Consider the following 19,928-nt stretch of genomic DNA (forward strand, 5'->3'; position numbering starts at 1 on the left):
ATGAGAGACATTGATAGGTTAGAGTCCAGTCAGAACCTTTATCGCAGGGTGGAAATGCCAAAGATTAGAGAGCATTACTTTGATGTGAGAGGGGCAAAGTTTAACGGAGATTTGCGGGACACGTTTTTGACGCCGGGTGCTGGGTGCCCAGTACATGCTGCCGGGGGTGGTGGTAGAGACAGGTATGTTACTGCCATTAACAAGACCTTTAGACTTTGAGGCACATGGATATGCAGGGAGTGAAGGGTATGGATTATGTACAAGCAGAGAGTATCAATTTTCTCTGCTTGTACATAATCCACACCCTTCACTCCCTGCATGTTCATTGTGGAGATTGTGAGCAGAAGGGCCTGTTACTGTGCTGTAGTTTTTAATGTTCCATGTTCCCGAACCAGAATGAGAAAGTTTAAGATAAATGCAAAAAGCCAATAAAACAAGGTTGGTGGGACTGGGCTCTAAATGTTCAGGAAAGCAAGGAAGGCGAGCACTGACATTGATTCAGGAGGATGATGATGATACTGGAGAGAGAAAATATATGTGAGTGACAGAAGTTAACATTTTATAAGTAAGAAACATCAGAGCCAGATTAAGTGTCATTACTTTCCTCAAGTTGCAGCACAGTGGTAATTTGCTGCCTTGCCGGACCAGTGACCCGTGTTCGATCCTTATTACGGGTGCTGTCTGTGAGGAGTTTGTATGTTCTCTCTGTAACCGCATGGGTTTTCTCCGGGTGCTTCGATTTCCTCCCACATTCCAAAGTCGTGCAGGTTCGTAGGTTAATTGGCTTCGATAAATTGCCCCTTGTGTGTAGAATGCAAAACTGGGATAATATAGAATTAGTATCTGGGTGATTGTTGGTCGGCACAGAATCGGTGGGCCGAAGGGCCTGTTTCCATGCTATATCTCTAAATTAAACTAAAAAATAATTAAAAATTAAACTTAAAAAAAGGCCAATATTGGAGCAATATTGGAACAAAGGAACAATATTGAGGAAAAAATTTGCAAGAAAATTGCCAAGATCTACAGTATAGAAACCCCCAAGGGATCTTGATTCAATGAACCAAATAGAAACTGAAATAACGTAATGGGAGTTTCTGAATTGTGTTAAGGAGAACATTAGTTGATGAGTGGGTTTTCGGCCCAACAAGAAAGGTACAGTTGCTGAGCTTAGTTCTCAGAAATAAGCTATCCCAAATAGAGAAGTATCAGTTGCAGAATATCCAGGAAATGATGGTGATATCCTAATGTTGAAAATTGCTCTGATATCGATCACTCCAAAGTGAAAATAATAGGACCAAGAGAGGCTGACTTCATTAAGAACAGGACAGAACTGACCCAGATAAACTGGAACCTAAGCTTGGTAGACAAATGAGAACTGAAAAACTGCAGGCCTTTAAGTTGGAGGTGTTTCAGTTACAGCCTCGCTAAACTTCTATGAGGGCGAAGAGTAGAGAAATTAAAGTGAGAACTTCAAGGATGGAAAAAAATAAAGAGTAAGAGAGATGAAAAAGGAAGACCAGCAGATACATTACAGACAGTTTAACCTTGGTGGTCGGGTAAGTCCAAGAAATAATAATCAGTCGTGTGGACAAATGTGAATTGATTAAATAAAGCCACCGTGGATTTGTTGGATGTGTGTAATCAACTTGACCGTGTTTTTTGACAATTTCACCAAGAGTGTTGCGAAGGGAACTGATGTTCACATTGACTTACAAAATAAATTTGATAAAATGCTACATAATAGGCATTTCATCAAAACTGAGCGTTTTGGAATATGGCAACTATTGCTGCATGCCCATGATTTGGAAAAAGGAAAGCAGAGAGCAGTTAAAAAAAGTCTACATTTTAGTCTGAAGAGAAGAATTCCCAAAGCTTTGGTCTGAGGATTAGTACCTTTTGTCATAAATAATAATGAATTGTAATTGTGTGCATTGAGCACAACTTCAACGCAACAGAGTAGATGACATTACTCTTGGAGGCACAGGACACCATGAGGATAGTAATTGATTCAAGAAGATATTAACAGGCTGCTGGAACATGGATGAACAGGAAGGAGATGAAATGTAATGCCGTGAAATATGAAATGTTACACTTTGGTAGGAACAATAAGAAAAGGCAATACAATGGAGATGGCATAATTCTCAAAGGGGTACACCTGGCAATATTTGAACATGACGGGCATTTTGAGAAGATAATTAAAAAATAATATAGGACCCTGTTTTTATGAAAACAGTCAGAGGATACAAAAACAAGGAAGTTCCGCTGCACCTTTATCAAACGCTGTTTTAGCATCATCTGAATTATTGTGCCCATCTCTGGATGCAACACTTTTGTAAAGAAGTAAAGGCTTTGGAGAGGATGCAAAGGGAATGTACTAATATGGCCCAGGGTTTGATGGATTGTCATTATATGCTTTGCTGTGGAAGAGAGAATGTTGTGAGGAAATTCGATCAACATATTTCAAATCTTACGGGGTTTCACAAAGATTTGGCCTCTTGGTTGTAAAATAATCAATGTACTACCCATCGGAGGGCCAACTGATACATCTTGCATGAGTCATTACCTCTGCACTGCACATTAATGTAAGTTCCTAACAATATTTGCAAAATAGGCTTTGTTTCTTAATTTATATTCAGGGTTTGGATGTGAACATAGAAGGCATGTTTAGAAAGTTTGTAAATTACACTAAAATTGGTGGTTTGGTGGACATTGAAGAAGGTTAACTATGATTATCATGGCATCTTGATCAACGGAGCCAATAGGCTGAGGAATGACAGATGGAGTTTAATTCAGATAAATGCAAGGTATTGCATTTTGGTACGACTAAACAGGGTAGGGCTTATATAGTAAATGGTAGGGCCTTCGGGAGTATTTTGGAAAAGACAGAATTTTAGAGAGACCCAGGAGTCTCATACATAGTTCCATGAAGGTGATGACACAGACAAACATGAATGATGAATGAATGAATGAATATAACTTTATTGTCATTCAAAACTATACACCAGACGAGTGCATATCTGAACGAAATTCCGTTGCAACTGGCTCACAATGTAATACCAAATAATAAAAATTGATTAAAGAAAAATAAATAAATAAATAACTCGCACATAAAATAATGGCAGCGGATAATGGTGAATTCAAGAGTCTGATGGCTTGGGGGAAGAAGCTATTGCAGAGCCTGGCTGTTCTGCTCCGTATGCTGCAGTACCTTTGACCAGAGGGCAGCAGGGTGAACAGTCCATGATGGAGATGGGTGGGGTCCAACAGGGTGATAAAGAAGGCATTTGGCACTTTTGCCTTCAGGGTATTTAGTACAGGCGTTAGGATAGAAACATAGAAACATAGAAAATAGGTGCAGGAGTAGGCCATTCAATATGATCATGGCTGATCATCCAACTCAGTATCCCGTACCTGCCTTCTCTCCATACCCCCTGATCCCTTTAGCCACAAGGCCCACATCTAACTCCCTCTTAAATATAGCCAATGAACTGGCCTCAACTACCTTCTGTGGCAGAGAATTCCACAGATTCACCACTCTCTGTGTGAAAAAAAACTTTCTCATCTCGGTCCTAAAAGACTTCCCCCTTATCCTTAAACTGTGACCCCTTGTTCTGGACTTCCCCAACATCGGGAACAATCTTCCTGCATCTAGCCTGTCCAACCCCTTAAGAATTTTGTAAGTTTCTATAAGATCCCCCCTCAATCTTCTAAATTCCAGCGAGTACAAGCCGTTACAAGCCGAGTACAAGATGTCATGTTACAGCTTGCAAAGACATTGGTATGGCCACATTTGGAGTATTGTGTACAGTTCTGATCACCCTACCATAGGAAAGATGTCTTTAAACTGGTGCAAAATAGATTTGTAAGATTGTACTGAATCTGGAGGATTTGAGTTGTAAGGAGAAGCTAGATAGGTTGGATCTTTTTTCCTTCGAATGTAGGAAGCTGAGGGGTGACCTTACAGAGAGAGATTCATGAGAAACATCGAGAAGATGAACAGCCAGTCTTTTTTCCAGGATTGGGAAGTCTAAAACTAGAGAGCATCAGTTTATGAGAGAGGAAAAATTTAATAGGATTCTGAGAGGCAACTTTTTCACACAGGGAGTGATGGGTATCTGGAATGAGCTGCCAAAGGAAGTGGTTGTGGCAGCTACGGTTAGGACATTTAAACGACCCTTAGACAGGTACATGAATAGAAAAGGTTTGGAAGGAGTGGGCCAGGCACAGACAGTGGAACGCATATGGTTCTGTAACTTAGTCGGCATGGGTAAGTTGGCTGAAGGGCTGTGTTGCTTTCTCAGGCAATACAGCTCTACGACGCCTTGACTCTGATAGATCAATATAATGTTTTAGTTCGCAGTACGCGCCAAAGGAAGTAGAATTAGGGAGGCTAACAAGCATCGGTAGGTGCTAAGATACTGAAATGCACTTTCAATCCAATAGTGAAAACGGACTTAATTGCATCGTTCAATATGGGGCAGCATAAATATCTGAAAGTAAAGATCTTGCTGGGATCTGGAGAGAGGGTGGAGCTTTAGGACCAGCTAGGCCTTCTTCCATGCTGTAATCATTCTGTGATACTTTGCTACTTTCTGGTTATTCATTGATTTCAATGCTTTATGTGCACATCTGCACTGAAATCATTCTGCAGCAAACCCCAAGGAGTAACGAGGTATCATCAAAATTAATTCCTGCAAATGCCATATTTTGAAATGATGCTATACAATTTGACCTGTAATGGTTTTTGGTGTTGTTGGATATCCTACCCAAAATCTGTACGATTGCTTTTTTATATCTTATGCATGGTGAATTAGACACCAAATCCAGGAGTGACTCAAAGGGTCAGGCAGCATCTCTGGAGAACATGGATAGGTGATGATTTGAGTCGGAACCTTCAAAAGAGTCTGAAGAAAGTTCCCAACCTGAAATGTTCATGTTCTCCAATGGTCGTGTTCTTCTGAGATGTTGACTAACTGGCTGAGTTACCCCAGCACTTTGTGTCTTTTTTTTGTATTAACCAGCACCTGCAGATCTTTGTGTCCAAGTAGTGAATTAGTGTCGGTTACATGAGAACTTATTCTCAATATTTTGCAGAGATGTGGAAAATGAATCAGACAGCAACATTCGGCAAATCCAGCAAGAAGCTCACCGAGTGTTTCGGTCGCGCCGGCACATCAGCGAAGACTTGGAGACCACGGATAATCGGGACGGTGGTGATGTAAGAAATCCAAGAATAGTTTTTCTTTGTAGCACAATCCGTTCTTTGGATATTAACTGTTCTCATTATTCACTATGTCTTTGAAAGGCTGATTTAATGGCATTACTCAAAAATAAGTCTGGGTATATTCTGCCCCAATCATTCACTTCCCAACAAATACAAGACAAAGGAAAATTAGTTGTGTGAGATTATATTGTAGAAAAATGTTCAAATGAGTTGTAACAAGAGATAGTGTTCAAAGTAGGCTGTCCAAATTTGGATGCCCATTATAATTAAGTTCTATTTTTATGTCTAAAGGGAACTTTATCCTGTTTAAATGTGAGTTAAACTAAATCTTCTAAATATCTTCTAAATATTACTTTTACATGGAATAATAAATCAGTACAGTTGTGAATAATTTTGGATGAGTATTATGATTCCCATGTTTTGCATGTCCTTTTCCAATATTTTATGTTGCCACCACATTGACTTCCAGGTAATCATTATATCAAGTCTGTTTCTAATCAGCTTCATGTATTTTCTTTACTGCAATGAATACACCAGCAACAAAGCTGAACAGCAAAGCTGCCCAGCCAGAAAAATCGAGTATTAATCGAGTATTTTTATGTCATTATACGTAAAAGCCAGTGGAATGTCTTTGCTGGAAGATATGAAATGTGCACACAAGGCTCAAGGCTTGACCAAATACATACCGATGTTGTTTGAAATATAAATATTGACCGATATCGGGAAAATAGTGCTGTTTTTCAAATAGTGGTGTGAGATATCTTAAATCACTTGAGGGGCTTTGCTCATACCAAAAATAGCATTCTAATGAGTGGTGCAATTTTTCAGTATTACACTGAATTACCAGTGTGGATTGAATGTTGGTTTTCTGGAGTGAATTTAGTCATGTGTGTATTAGATAAAATAATCAAGGTATCAAAGTTAGTCTGTGAGTTGGGTGACTCATTGTTCCTTCAAAGAGATTGAAACCTTGATTCAGATTTAATCTCTGCTACATATTGCTTATCTAAATATGCAACACTTAAAATCAGAAATAACTAGCTGTTCAGCAAAGCTAGAGTTAAGAAAGATGATTATCTGGCTTTTCTCAACATACCACAAAACAGCGTTACAAAGTGGATAGACACAAAATGCTGGAGTAACACAGCGGGGAAAGGCAGCACCTCTGGAAATAAGGAATGGGTGAAGTTTCGGGTCCAGACCCTTCTTCAGACTTTACAAAGCATTACAGCATTAAGCATAACAAAATGGTCCTTGTTCAAACATCCTGGGTGTACCCACCAGAGGAATTCATTCAATCAGAATGTGGCTGATTAACAGTGCCTGAGTATGACTGGGCGGAGAGAGAATTGGAGAGGTTTCCTTATCACGATGAGTAGTCAAAGCCAATGGATTGAGGCTGATTTAGAAAAACCGGTGGGGGCCATCGTGAAATTATACCATATGAGAAATAAATACTGCTCGTCAGCAGAACAAAAAATACAAAATTCCCACTTGAAGCTATTCTGGATGTACTGGGCTGGAATAAGTTGCCTGATTATTCTTCTTCCCCAGCTCCACCTCCACCCAATTTCTGGGTCACAGCAATATAGCTTCACAACTTTCCTCTGCACATCATAGATGCGATGAGGAACGGAATTAAAGATGAAACCCATGTTTACTCACTGCATTGTTTTGAGGATTTGTTTTAAAATCAAGTGCGACTCTGCATGAATGAGTTAAGTGATTACGACTTTCAATAAGTGGTGCTTAGTATGATGCTGCCTGTACTAAAGTCTACTATGTACGCTATTTGGCATAACAAAGCAATGTTTGTATGTTTTATTGTATAGCCATGGGAAACCATCTCTGAAGAATCTTTTCTCGACGGTGATCAACTTTTCCAGCCTTTACCCCCACCTTCCACTCCACCAATTGCATCAGAGAGCAGCCCGCCAGACCTCTCTGAGGAACTGAACAGGCGATTACAAGTTGCTTCAGAGTCAAATGGGGAAGAACTTGGTCCACCTCCAGTGAGTATTTATATTTCAGCAATGGAGTTATGTCCTAATCTATCACATCACACTTATCGCCAAATTTTTTATTGTATTGATTAAAAATAAACTGCAGATGCTGGTTTATACCAAAGATAGACTCAAAAACCTGGAGTAATGCAGCGGGTCAGGCAACATCTCTGGCGAAAATGGATAGGTGATGTTTTGTGTTGGGACCCTTCTTCAGACTGAGTGTAAGGGGGAGGAACTGGAAGCAAGAAAAGACCAGGACAAATCAGGGCTGGCAACAGATGACATCAGGCAGGGTAGTTCTGATGGGCCAAATGTTGGCTCAGAACAGCGTGATCACGAGGGATACATCATTGTAAACTGTGGAACCGGTTAACTGACCTTTAATGGAGAGCGCGGGCAGTGGAGTGTCTAAGTTGCCTAAAATTTGAAAATTCAATGTTCGTACTGCTAGGTTGTAAGCTACCCAAGCGAAATATGAGGTGCTGTTCCTTCAATTTGCATGTGGCCTCACTCTGGCAATGGAGTCCATGAGTTCTGCATGGGTGCAGGAGGTAGCCCCGATATTGTCGTCGATGTAGCGGGGAAAGAGTTGGTGGATAGCACCAGCATATTTCTGGAATAAGGACTGGTCGACGTAACCAACAAAAATGCAGGCGTAATCAGGCCCCACGCGAGTGCCCATCGCTACACCTTAAACTTGGAGAAAGTTAGAGGAGTCAAAACAGAAGTTGTTGAGGGTGAGGACAAGTTCCTCGAGGCGGAGGAGAGTGTTAATAGAGGGAAGTCGGTTGGGCCTTTGCTGCAGGAAGAAACTAGGCCTTGAGCCCATCCTGATGGGAGATGGGGGTGTAGAGGAACTGGCTATCCATGGTAAAGATGAGTGAATGGGGGCCTGGAAACTGAAAGATATGAAATAGTTGAAGGGCTTGTGAGGTGTGTAAATTTTCGGTAACTTATACAAACACTCCCCTGAATTCCCCAAAGATTTAAGAACAAAATTGAAAATGTTTTCAATTGTTGATGTATGTGTATGGATCAAACAACCATCCCCCTTTCTTTTTGTTTTGTATTTGCAATGATAAATGTAACATAATGGATATTCACGCGATGTGAACAACAAGACGAGTATTTATTATTTTTCTTTGAGGAATTGATGGTGAGTGTGACTTTGCACTCTATGCAATGAAGGTGCTTCCCCAGTGTTGGGCATAGGTTTCAGAGCATGTGCAACTGTTGAAGAAATAGCAATAATGCGTGACCAGGTAGGGTAGAGAGAGAGAGATAGTGTTCTTAAGCACTTGTTTCCCTTTTGCTTTTGCATTGGTGGCTGGAGATTACAGACTTGGGTCCCGCAAGACTAAAATACAGTGTTGAAGCAATATTGTGATTCTTTAAAAAAAATCTTAGATTAACCAAGTTCATCTTACTTCTTACATTTCTCAGAGTGAGTCTCTTGCAAGGATACGTTCCTATAGTGTGACAGATGGTATTGAAGATGAAGTTCAAGCCTCAATGGTAAATACGTTTATATCAATTTGTTTTTCTAGTGTGCCTCTCTGTTCATTACTTTAAATGTTGAGACTTCTCTGCGAACCTTACTTTATTGCAATTTCCCAGTTTGTGCTGACATTCTTTCACCTACATCTTCTCCATGATAGTGAATAGATCTGAACCAAACTCATGCAGACGCTGGAACTGAACTGAAAGTTGAAAATGCTTATTCAAGTGAGGCAGCATCGGTAGGAAGAGTAAAGCAGGTCATTGACCTGAAACATTAACCTTGTTTCTTCTCCACTTTTCTTGCCTTTAGTTCTCACGGGTTTGTAAAGACTTATGATTCTTGAGTTATTGGCAAAAAAACTTTACAAGCTTTTGGCTCTTTCTCTTTAAGACTGCACAATTCTGCAAATCTGCGACTTGGTGTGATGGAATATTAGCTATGTGGGTGAGGAATATATTAAGAATGATAGTTTGATCATTATTTGTCTCCCATTTCAGGTAGAATTGAAGATCTCAGGATATTGATTCTTAAGGCACCGTGTATTGTTTTGACAGTTTATTTCGCTAACAGGCAAATCTCAACAGCAGCACTTTTCACCATTTCAGTTGCGTCTCAAACAGATTTACATGCACTAAGTACAGGATCGAATGATGGACTCAGTGGTTGCAGCAAAACTCTGTTAATTTGGCATCCTCAGGATTTCGGTGGTATTGGACGTGCAGATTTTTGGGACTATGGATGTTGCATACATTACACCAACTTTTTTTAAATTTCATTAAAAAAAAAAATTACACTGAAGTTAACCTTGGTGAGTACAAAGGGAATGAGGGAAACAGACAGAACCCAGTGAGTTTCAGCTTGTCAAAGAGGCTGAATAAATACAAACATTCCAGACCATGACCCACACTCCAGACGGCGGCTGGCTGTCCAGACCCCAGTTCCTGCCACAAACCCAGCCATGTCCCTGACTCCTGGTGTTCCTGATCCTAACTCCAGCTCCACAACCAGCTCATAAGCCCATTAATACCCTGCGGTCTGTGCAAAGAGACAGATTCACATAGAGCAAGTCCACAGGTATTGAGGGCAGTACACGAATGGTGGCAGGTGTACAATCGTTGAGATTGCTGAGCAATCAGGTATCAGACTGTCGGAGTTTTACTCCAAAGATAGACACAAAATGCTGGAGTACCTCAGCGGGTCTGGCAACATCTCTGGAGAAGCTCGCCAAGATTATCAAGAAGGATAGTAAAAGCTTCTTTAGGTATGTTCAGAGAAAAAGATTAGTAGAGACAAATGTGGGTCCCTTGAAGGCAGAAACAGGTGAAATTATTATGGGGAGTAAGGAAATAGCAGAAGAATTGAACAGGTACTTTGGTTCTGTCTTCACTAAGGAAGACACAAACAATCTCCAAGATGTACTAGAGGACAGAGGACCTAGGGAGACAGAGGAAAAGAAAGAAATTTGCATTAGGCGAGAAATAGTATTGGCTAGATTGATGGGACTGAAGGCTGATAAATCCCCAGGGCCTGATGGTCTGCATCCCAGGGTACTCAAGGAGGTGGCTCTCGAAATCGTGGACACATTCAGGGCCGGATTAACATAGTGACAAAAGTAGCATTTGCTATGGGCCGCGCGCTTTCGAGGACCCCACGCTAAATGCTTGAAATCGGCATCCCACTGAGGGACGCTGTGTTGCGCACACCGTTCCCCAACCATCGCGGTTACAATGTGTTGCCAACGCCGCGGTTAGAATGTGTTGGTGGTGGGGCTGCGCGGACCAATGGGCAGCCGCGTGTCACCGCCCAACCGCCCAGTCTCCGGCCCTCTTACTTCACACACCTCGGGCCTCACCCAGACACCTCACTCCTCCGAACCTCTCTGCTCGAATATTGGCCTTGTCTCCCCAAACATCCCAGCCCTCTCACTCCTCGCTCATCTGCTCTTTTCTCACAAGTCCCCGGGCCACTTTCACCACCTCATCACCCCCCCCCCCCCCCCCCCCATCTCTCCCATTCCTCTGGCCCTCCTTCTCCCTACTCCTCCTGCGTTCTCTCCCCACTCCTCTGGCACTTGCTCCCCCCAAATCCTCCGCTGCTCACTCTTCCGCACACCTCCCGCCTGTTCTTTCCCTACCCCTCCGTCCCTCCCTCTCCTTGCTAGGGCTTTCTCTCTCTCTTCACTCCTATGGTCTTCTCTCTCTCCCCACTCCTCCGGCTCCCTCCCTCTCCCCACTCCCCTGGGCATCTCTCTCCCCAATCCCCCTTCCCTCTCGCCTCCCAGACTTTTGTCCCTCCAAATTGCTACTGTTCCAGTCCTCTCCTGCCAATTTACCTTCCCTCTTTATCCCCAGTCTTCTGTGCCACTCTCCCTCCTCTTCTCCATCCCACTCTCCCCCCTGTGCATCTCCATTATGCTCTCCCCATTTCCTCCGAACCTCTTTTCCCCCGCACCTCCCTCCATGCCCCCACCTCCGGCCTTTACTTTCCATTTCTATAGGCACTTTCCCTCACACTTTCGGCCTTTTCTCAGCGCCTACCCATCCGTACCTCACTCTCTCTACTCTTCTGGCCCATACACCCAAAATTCTGCAACACGCTCACCCAAGCTCGGGCCCTCTGTCTCACCAATCCCCCGGCCTTCCCTCCTCATTTCCTGGGCCCTGTCTCCTCCTCCACTCTTCTACCACCTCCTCTACCCACACCTTGCATGTCTCTCAGCATCCACTGCTCCAGCATGCCCTACCCCTACTCCATCCCTCTCACCCCTCTACCTCCAGTCCCGCCTCTATTCACTGCTCCGGCCCTACCCATTCCACATTCCTCTGGCTCTCCCTGTCTCTACTTCTCTGGCACTCTCGGCTCCCACTCCTCCGGCCCTCTTCTCGCAATCCTACGTCATTCTCCCCACGGTGGCGCAGCGCCGGAGACCCGGGTTCGATCCCAACCACGGGTGCTGTCTGTACGGAGTTTGTACGTTCTCCCCGTGACCATGTGGGTTTTCTCCGAGATCTTCGGTTTCCTCCCACACTCCAAAGACCTACAGGTTTGTCGGTTAATTGGACTGGTGTATGTGTAAAATTGTCCCTAATGTGTGCGGGGATCGCTGGTCGGTAAGGGCAGTGGGCCGAAGTGCCTGTTTTCACCCATTATCTCTAAACTAAACCCCTCCATTGCACACTCACTGAGAGTCCCATATTAGGCCCGCGGGCCGCTGTAGGCCCCAACACTACAGGCTCGGACAGTGTAGGCTAACGGAGTTCATTAACAGACTTCGGGGAGCAGGGCCGAGTGTGTTCGGGGAGCAGGGCCGAGTGTGTTCGGGGAGCAGGGCACAGTGTGTTCGGGGAGCGGAGCCGAGTGTGTTTGCCGAACGGAGGTTGCAACCCGCCTCCTGGCCCGGGTGGCCATCATTGGCGGAGCAGGAGCACGTGGCTGGGTGAGGTCAGGAGGGGCGTATGTCCCGTATTTAAGGCCCCTTTATACCATATGCTATGGGCCCCGCACTAGCTTAATCCGGCCCTGGACACAATGGTGATCATTTTCCAATGTTTTTTCAACCCTGCAGCAGTTCCTGTGGACTGGAGGGTAGCCAATGTAACCCCACTTTTTAAGAAAGGAGGGAGAAACAAAACGGGGTATTATAGACCACTTAGCCTTACACCGGTGGTGGGGAAGATGCTTGAGTTGATTATTAAAGATGTTCTAGCAGCGCATTTGGAAAGCAGTGAAAGGATCGGTGAAAGTCAGCATGGATTTATGAAGGGGAAATCATGTTTGACTAATCTTCTCGATTCGTTTGAGGATGTTACAAGTAGAATGGATAAGGGAGAGTCAGTGGATATGGTGTATCTGGACTTTCAAAAAGCCTTTGACAAGGTCCCTCACACGAGATTAGTGTGCAAAATTAGAGCACATGGTATTGGGGTTAGGGTATTGACATGGATAGAGAACTGGTTGGCAGACAGGAAGCAAAGAGTGGGATTATGGGACCTTTTCAGAATGGTAGGCAGTGACTAGTGGGGTGCCACAAGGCTCAGTGCCAGGACCCCAGTTATTACAATATATATTAACGATTTAGACGAGGGAATTAAATGTGACATCTCCAAGTTTGTGGATGACACAAAGCTGGGTGGCAGTGTGAGCTGTGATGAGGATGCTATGAGGTTGCAGAGTGACTTGGACAAGTTGGGTGAGTGGGCAGATGCATGGCAGTATAATGTGGATAAATGTAAGTTTATCCACTTTGGTGGCAAGAACCGGAAGGCAGATTATTATCTGAATGTTGTCAGATTAGGAGAAGGGGAGGTGCAACGAGACCTGGGTGTGCTTGTACATCAGTCACTGAAAGGAAGCATGCAGGTACAGCAGGCAGTTAAGAAAGCTAATGGCACGTTGGCCTTCATTGCAAGAGGTAGGAGTTGATTTGCGCCATAACCAACTTCTCAAGGTATTTCATCACCACGGACGTTAGTGCCACAGGTTGGTAGTCATTGAGGCACGTCACCTTGCTCTTCTTGGGCACCCGTGTTATTGATGCCCTTTTAAAAGCAGATGGGAACCTCAGACCTCCGTAATGAGAGGTTGAAGATGTCCGCAAAATCTCCAACCAGTTGGTCTGCACAGGTTTTGAAACGGGGCCAGGTACACCATCAGGTCCAGACACTTTCCAAGGCTTAACCTTTTTGAAGGATCTCTGACCCTCGGGGGCTATGGGGCCCAAGAAGCCACATCAGTGTTCTCCCTATTGAAGCATGTGTAGAATGCATTGAGTTAATCTGGGAGTGATGCCTCGCTGTCACTTGAGCTGCTGCCTGGTTTTGCCTTGCAGAAGACTATGTTGTGCAAGCCCTTCCACAGCTACCAAGCGTTTGTTTATTGTTTAGTTAAATGTATTTGTTGGCGGGAACATTTGTTCATCTGCTGTTGCTGGCCGGGCCAAAATTCTTGACAATTTAGAAACATTGATGATGAAGTAAAGCAAAACGTTATCTGTACATATGGAAATAGACACCATGCTTTTGGATCATGTTGCCGAGGGGGAGCATTTGATGAAAAATAGGAGCAGGACAAGTATAGATCAGTGGTGAATTAGATTTAACATTCTGGGCTTGGAAAAAAATGACATTGATGTGGATTATGACTGGGCCGATAAAAATAGATCCAGGCGAGTCACCCCAAGCAACTGGATCATCATATATCATATATATACAGCCGGAAACAGGCCTTTTCGGCCCTCCAAGTCCGTGCCGCCCAGCGATCCCCGTACATTAACACTATCCTACACCCACTAGGGACAATTTTTACATTTACCCAGCCAATTAACCTACATACCTGTACGTCTTTGGAGTGTGGGAGGAAACCGAAGATCTCGGAGAAAACCCACGCAGGTCACGGGGAGAACGTACAAACTCCTTACAGTGCAGCACCCGTAGTCAGGATCGAACCTGAGTCTCCGGCGCTGCATTCACTGTAAAGCAGCAACTCTACCGCTGCGCCACCGTGCCGCCCTAGTGTTGTCAAAAGATGTAGTCAATTGTGGCTTAGACTGCAGATACCTGAAACCTTCAAGCAATATTCCTGGCATTCCACCATTTCTACTGGGCTGCGGTTTTTTTTTAATGGTGTGCTCTATAAGTATTGAAGCCATTGTTATTTTATAATGTTATGTATTGAGAAAGCTACAGTAAAGCTAGTAAGCATTGTGCTCAAAAAGACTTTCCATAGCATTGATCGTAGACAGAATAATTTGTAAAATGTTGCAGTTGGGAATGAAATGAAATACCTAACTGATTGGCAATTTTGGTCAAAGGAAACACAAACATTTTACATAGTCTCTGGTTCTATTTGTCTTTTTTTGCATTTCTTTTTACAACAAAGCTTCAGCACAATGTAGCCTTTAGTAGCTTTGTATGCTCTTGTATGCTAGCTTCTATTTTGTAAGCGAAAGAGCAAAGAATATACATCAGAGAATTTGCTTGCTGCTTTCAAGTTAATATTTCACCATCCCCTCTATCAACTATTTGATAACTTGAAACAATTTCAGAAACTTCGCCACATAGTATTCTGCAGTAATTAATAATGTCATCAGAGCTTTGGTAGGTTTATTTTTGTTGGTTCTCCTTGCGCATACTAAATTGTGGTGGCTTTGATGAGCTTTACATTACTTACTTTGGACCAGGTGGCACCACTCAAATTTCAGTTTGTGTTCGAGCATTCTATTGGCATCAAATATCAGGGAATACATGTTTTCCCTTGCGTTTTAAATGGAAAGTTGTCAACGGGTCACTGAGCTGACAACAGTGTTTATTTTGACACAAATGTCACAAAATCATTCTCTGTTCAAAATGTGATTTTTTTTTGCTTTCAAATTTCTTCCCCTCTTTGAACTGCTTTCTTGAAATAAATTCTAAAATACTTCTTCAAATACTCTCAACACGGTAATCAACTCACTGAACTCCTAGCCTTGAATTCGTTCTATTTTTATTGCACTACAGAGTTTTATTTGGTAAAAGTTTAAAAATAGTGTATGGTTTATCAGCAGACCATCCAATCCCGACGGCCTCGTTCTTCAACTGTTACTGGCATTGAACAACAAAGTGAAGCCACGGTAATTTGTTCTGTATGGTTTATTAGAGTAAATAATTTACTAAATAATTTAGTTATAGCCTTTCAGTACGTGGATCCCTTTTGAGATTAAATTATTTGCTTATCATTCCTTTGCCTTTTGTTTTTTTTGTTGTCTTGATCAGTACCTATCACCAGCACTTACGGTTATGTAGGTCACTGGAAATAAGCTGAATCACATCAAGTGCGAATCAATGTGATGTAATTCAAAGGCTATTTCTAAACCATTACTAAGGAATTTGAATAATTCTATAGGGGCTTGCTGTTGGAACAAGAAATCTTCAAATCCGGCATTGTAAAGAAAAGAGCTTTAATTAAAGTTTTTGCAAAGTTTTAAGAAAGCACTTCAGCAGTTTTGAGATTCTGAGTTTGTATATTTTGTGATGTGAAGAGCTCTGAACAAACCAATGGATGTGAATGTATCCATTCAGTCTCACTGGCCAGAGAAGGTGATAATAATTCGATCTCAACACAAATTGTTAGATCCCTGCCAATGTGCAGAACAACACTTTGAACCCATCCAAACTGTTGAAATAAATAAGCCAGATTTTTTTTTTTTTAAAGAGGACCATCAACAGGAACTACATCTACAAACAAACAAAACAAAATAATACTTTTGATTCTCTGTCCTTTAACATTTACCATCGATGTTTTAAAAAATATGTCCAAAGTTTTCCACATGAGGTTTTCGGAGATCTATCTCTAACAGGGAGATTATGAATGAGGAGTCATCTCTACTAATAGGTGATTTCGTTCAATTGTGCATCTGCTTATTTCATATCCATTATTCCCAGACAATGATAATCAATATGGATGCCATGGTACCACAGGAAGGGACGTCATCTGTCAACTCTTTAAATTTTATTATGTAGAGGCCAATTTGGGGGCAGCCCACTTTGTGGATGAAACAAATTTACAAGTACTTTTTTTTCCCCTTGATCTCATATCTACCCATGTTAATGGGATTCTTTTACAAGGTGTATTTTGGACTTCCAGCAGTGCAGATGTAAGAATGGAAATGTGGTTCTGGACAGAGATGTCAGAGCTTAGTTGTCATATTTAACCGTTTAAAACCTTTCTCTTTTGTTAAACTATGATTGTCCAGCTTGTAAAATAATTGCAGATGTGGAAGTGGATCAGAGTAAACTTATTTTATTGATTACAGTGGCAATTAAATTAGCTAATTTTACCTCCATTAAATTTGATTCTGCTTCATTTCACCTTAATCTGAACAGTTCAGGTGTGCATTTTGAAGGTATTTTTTGCTGCTGAACTGTATCCATTGGTGATGATATTGAGATATAGTGATGAGTCTCAGCCTGCCTTGCAGCTTTGTTTCTGTTTTACTTTAGAAATGTCAATTGAAGGTATGAGGACCAAATGTTTCAATGCAGCTTTTTCATCAGAGGTGGCAAAGATTAAATTTCCAGTTAGGTAGTGAATGGGGGAAAATGCTGTATCGGAAGCACTGCTTTGCGACATTCCTCAAATTTAGTTTCGTGTGCATTTCAAAAGGAGATTATCACCAGCTTTCTGCCCTTTGTCTACACTCATCTCACTCAAGGGTTTATGTATTGCTTCTAACACCTTTTGTACATTTCTGAACAGGATAATGGAACAAAACCTCTTCACCAATTATCTTCTTATCCACAAATTATTTCCAATTTGTCAGCCTTTCTTTCTATTTCTCCTATGTTCCTTTAATTAATGTTCTTTTTGACTTTTCTGTATTGTTCATCCGGTCAGATTTTCTTCTTCCTACCTTTTTTGCTCGGTACTTCAAAACATTAACGTTTATAACATCATTCTAACTTGGAGACCACATTCCTTTGAGATCACAGCTCTGAAACTTATTGCTGCCGTAAATGCTCTTTTTTTTTTAAACATCAACACCTCACGCCTTTCAAATATCAGGTTTGGTATTACCAACGTTGTTTTCTGAGTTTATCTCAACTTTTCTTCTATTCTCATCGTCTTAGGTCACTTCTTGATCTTCAAAATATGTTTTGCAGTTAACATTTACAAAAACAAAACTTGGAATAATTGAGAAATCGTTCATATTTCTATGCCTAGTTAAGGGTAGATTTATTACAAGCAATCAAAATGATCAGTATTTTGCATTGTGCATTGGAAGAAACGTTTTTACTTAGAGAGGGCTGATATCCAGTGGACAAAGAATTAAAGTCAACAGCACAATTTTGTGGATTGGGGAGAGGAAATGAGATATAAGAAATACATTTACACAGTGAATTATTATGACTCACAATGTTCCAGCTCAAGGTGCTGGAAGTTGATTCATCCACATGTTTCAATAGAGAATTTGATGTGCTTTTGAAAAAGGAATACACAGGAAAAGGGAATTACTTTGATTTTTCAAAGATTGCACAGACTCGATGAGCTCAATGGCTCTATCTGTGCTGCCATGTTCCCCATGAATATAAAAGATTGAATGGCAATAATAGCTTGCAATTTTGATGTTATGCATTTTCACTTTCAGCTGATTTAATCAAGCAAGCTAAATGGTCATTAATCTCATTATTGTGTGCGAAAACTTGCTGCATGTACTGGCTGCCCTGGCTGCTTCTCTGGTGAAAGTAACCACATTGCCAACCTGCAATAATCAGATTTCACCCCTTTATTTTTGGTGACTTTGAAAATTGTAAAACATTGCTAAATATGAGCCCGTTCAAAAGTTATTTGTAGGAGGTATTTCTCTATTTAAAATCTGTGAATTAGGTTAGGAATTGCAGTTTGCTGCATTTCAAACTGAAAATACTCTCAAAAAGATGGAAAACAGGAAAAACTTTGAAGAGTCAGAGTAATTGTTAATACCCTAGATATTAATGGGCACAATGCCACTGAAGTTAGTCCTTTCAACGACATGATTGAAAAAAATCCCAAACCCTAGACATATACGTAAGTGGTGATTATCAATATTCTTTTGAGCTCACTAGTTTTTAAAAGGTAAACTATTTCACTGTACTTTATCAGTACCCTGCCAGTTTTTGTATTTTTCAAATGCGGATTAATTTGTTTGCAAGTTTATGTTGGAAAGAGACTAGCAAGTATGATCTTTAATCAAAAGCGATAAATACAGGAAGTTAATTTCTCTTGCGTAATACTTTAACAGTAGATTAGAAGAAACTCGGAAATCAGAAAATATTATGGAAATAAATGAATAAAATGAAGTTTAATTATAATTGAGCATTATTCGAAGTAAAAAATTAGTTTATTTGGAATCTATAAAGAGATGCATGTCAGTTTTGGTTTTATTGGCATATGCAAAATGCTATTTATCATTCAGCTCTGAATAGACAAGCATACACTTTAAACTTGCATATTAACTTAAATTCAATCATCTTGCACAAGCAGTCAGCGGCAGCCTACATGCTCACAACACCTGGCTTGCTACCAGGATGGGAAGAGCGGAAAGATGCAAAGGGACGTTCCTATTATGTAAACCATAACAACAGATCTACTTCTTGGACACGGCCAATTGTGCAGGTACAAAGACTGCTCTACCACTCTACGGAACGATGCCCCTGTCTTCTAGAATAACAAGCCTTCTCTTTATCCAGAGCTTCTCGGTTGGTTCAGCCAGAGTTGTGCTGCTTTTCCTATGGAAGTTAATTTTCTTATCTCTTATATTTGTGATGAGAACAATTAGTTAAGATTATTGCCTGGGTGGATGGCATCTTCCAGTAATGTGGATGACGCTATCTGTGAGCACATAACCACTGCAGAGAAGTAGCCAACGTGCTTTGCTCCATGTAACCAACATGTTTCCATTTAAAACCTCAAGTTATTTGTTCTATTCTAGATTGTTTTAAACATTTGACGCAAAATCTTCACAACAGAAAAAGTTAAATTCTTTGGTTTCTGATTGTTTTTGTTGGCTTAAACCTCTAGTTTTTACCAGTTTTTCTCACATGCTCGGCAGTGGATGGTCACTGAGGGGTGGATGTACCACTCGTTGATCAATGTGATTGTTAGAAGCAGAAAAGTGCTCAAAAATGCTCAGAAAATGACTAAATTATGGATGTCATCATTTGAGAAAAAAAATGTCCTGATCAATATTCATAATTTACAAATTGGAACAATATACAAAAATAAACTTTTTTAATCTAATTTTATTTCCTGGATCCCCAGCTTTTGCTTTTAATAGAAATAAGCAGAAAAGTATTGAACTGCATCACAACAAATGTAGTTTTATTTGCCATCATTGTGTGATAATATGATTCTGCAGCAGACTAGTACTATTTGTCATGATCAAAATCCTGGACATTAAAACATTGTATGAACACCTGCACTGCCTAGATGACAATAATATTAAGAGCAACTAGAGGTGGGCAACTAATGCTGGCCTTGTTTATAACGCCCAAAGCCAACAAATGTATTTTTCTGCCAAAGTGTGAAATATTCATAAATTTACTTCTGATAAATTGTTTGAAATTAAGTCTACTAAAATCTGAATTCTTAACTTTTTAAGCCAACAAGTTATCAGAAACAAAAACCTTGTTCTATTGCATTGATCGCATGTTATATATCTGAGCTGTATGTAATTTCTAAGCTT

General features: G+C 41.2%; 1 protein-coding gene across 5 annotated transcripts in view; it reads left to right on the forward strand.

Annotated features, from left to right (window-relative positions):
- The window catches only part of nedd4l (NEDD4 like E3 ubiquitin protein ligase), a 353,057-nt gene that overhangs the window by 267,101 nt on the left and 66,028 nt on the right, over positions 1–19,928 (forward strand). For 2 of the 5 annotated variants that reach the window (XM_078425166.1, XM_078425081.1), the window contains 5 exons: positions 5,095–5,218; positions 7,057–7,236; positions 8,674–8,745; positions 15,270–15,338; positions 18,725–18,859. In XM_078425166.1, the coding sequence (XP_078281292.1) occupies positions 5,095–5,218; positions 7,057–7,236; positions 8,674–8,745; positions 15,270–15,338; positions 18,725–18,859 (580 nt within the window). The remainder of the gene's footprint in view (positions 1–5,094; positions 5,219–7,056; positions 7,237–8,673; positions 8,746–15,269; positions 15,339–18,724; positions 18,860–19,928) is intronic. The other 3 variants (XM_078425251.1, XM_078425340.1, XM_078425430.1) reach the window with 3 other exon arrangements.

Source organism: Rhinoraja longicauda, chromosome 1 (assembly GCF_053455715.1).
Source record: "Rhinoraja longicauda isolate Sanriku21f chromosome 1, sRhiLon1.1, whole genome shotgun sequence".
Taxonomy (NCBI): Eukaryota; Metazoa; Chordata; class Chondrichthyes; order Rajiformes; family Arhynchobatidae; genus Rhinoraja; species Rhinoraja longicauda.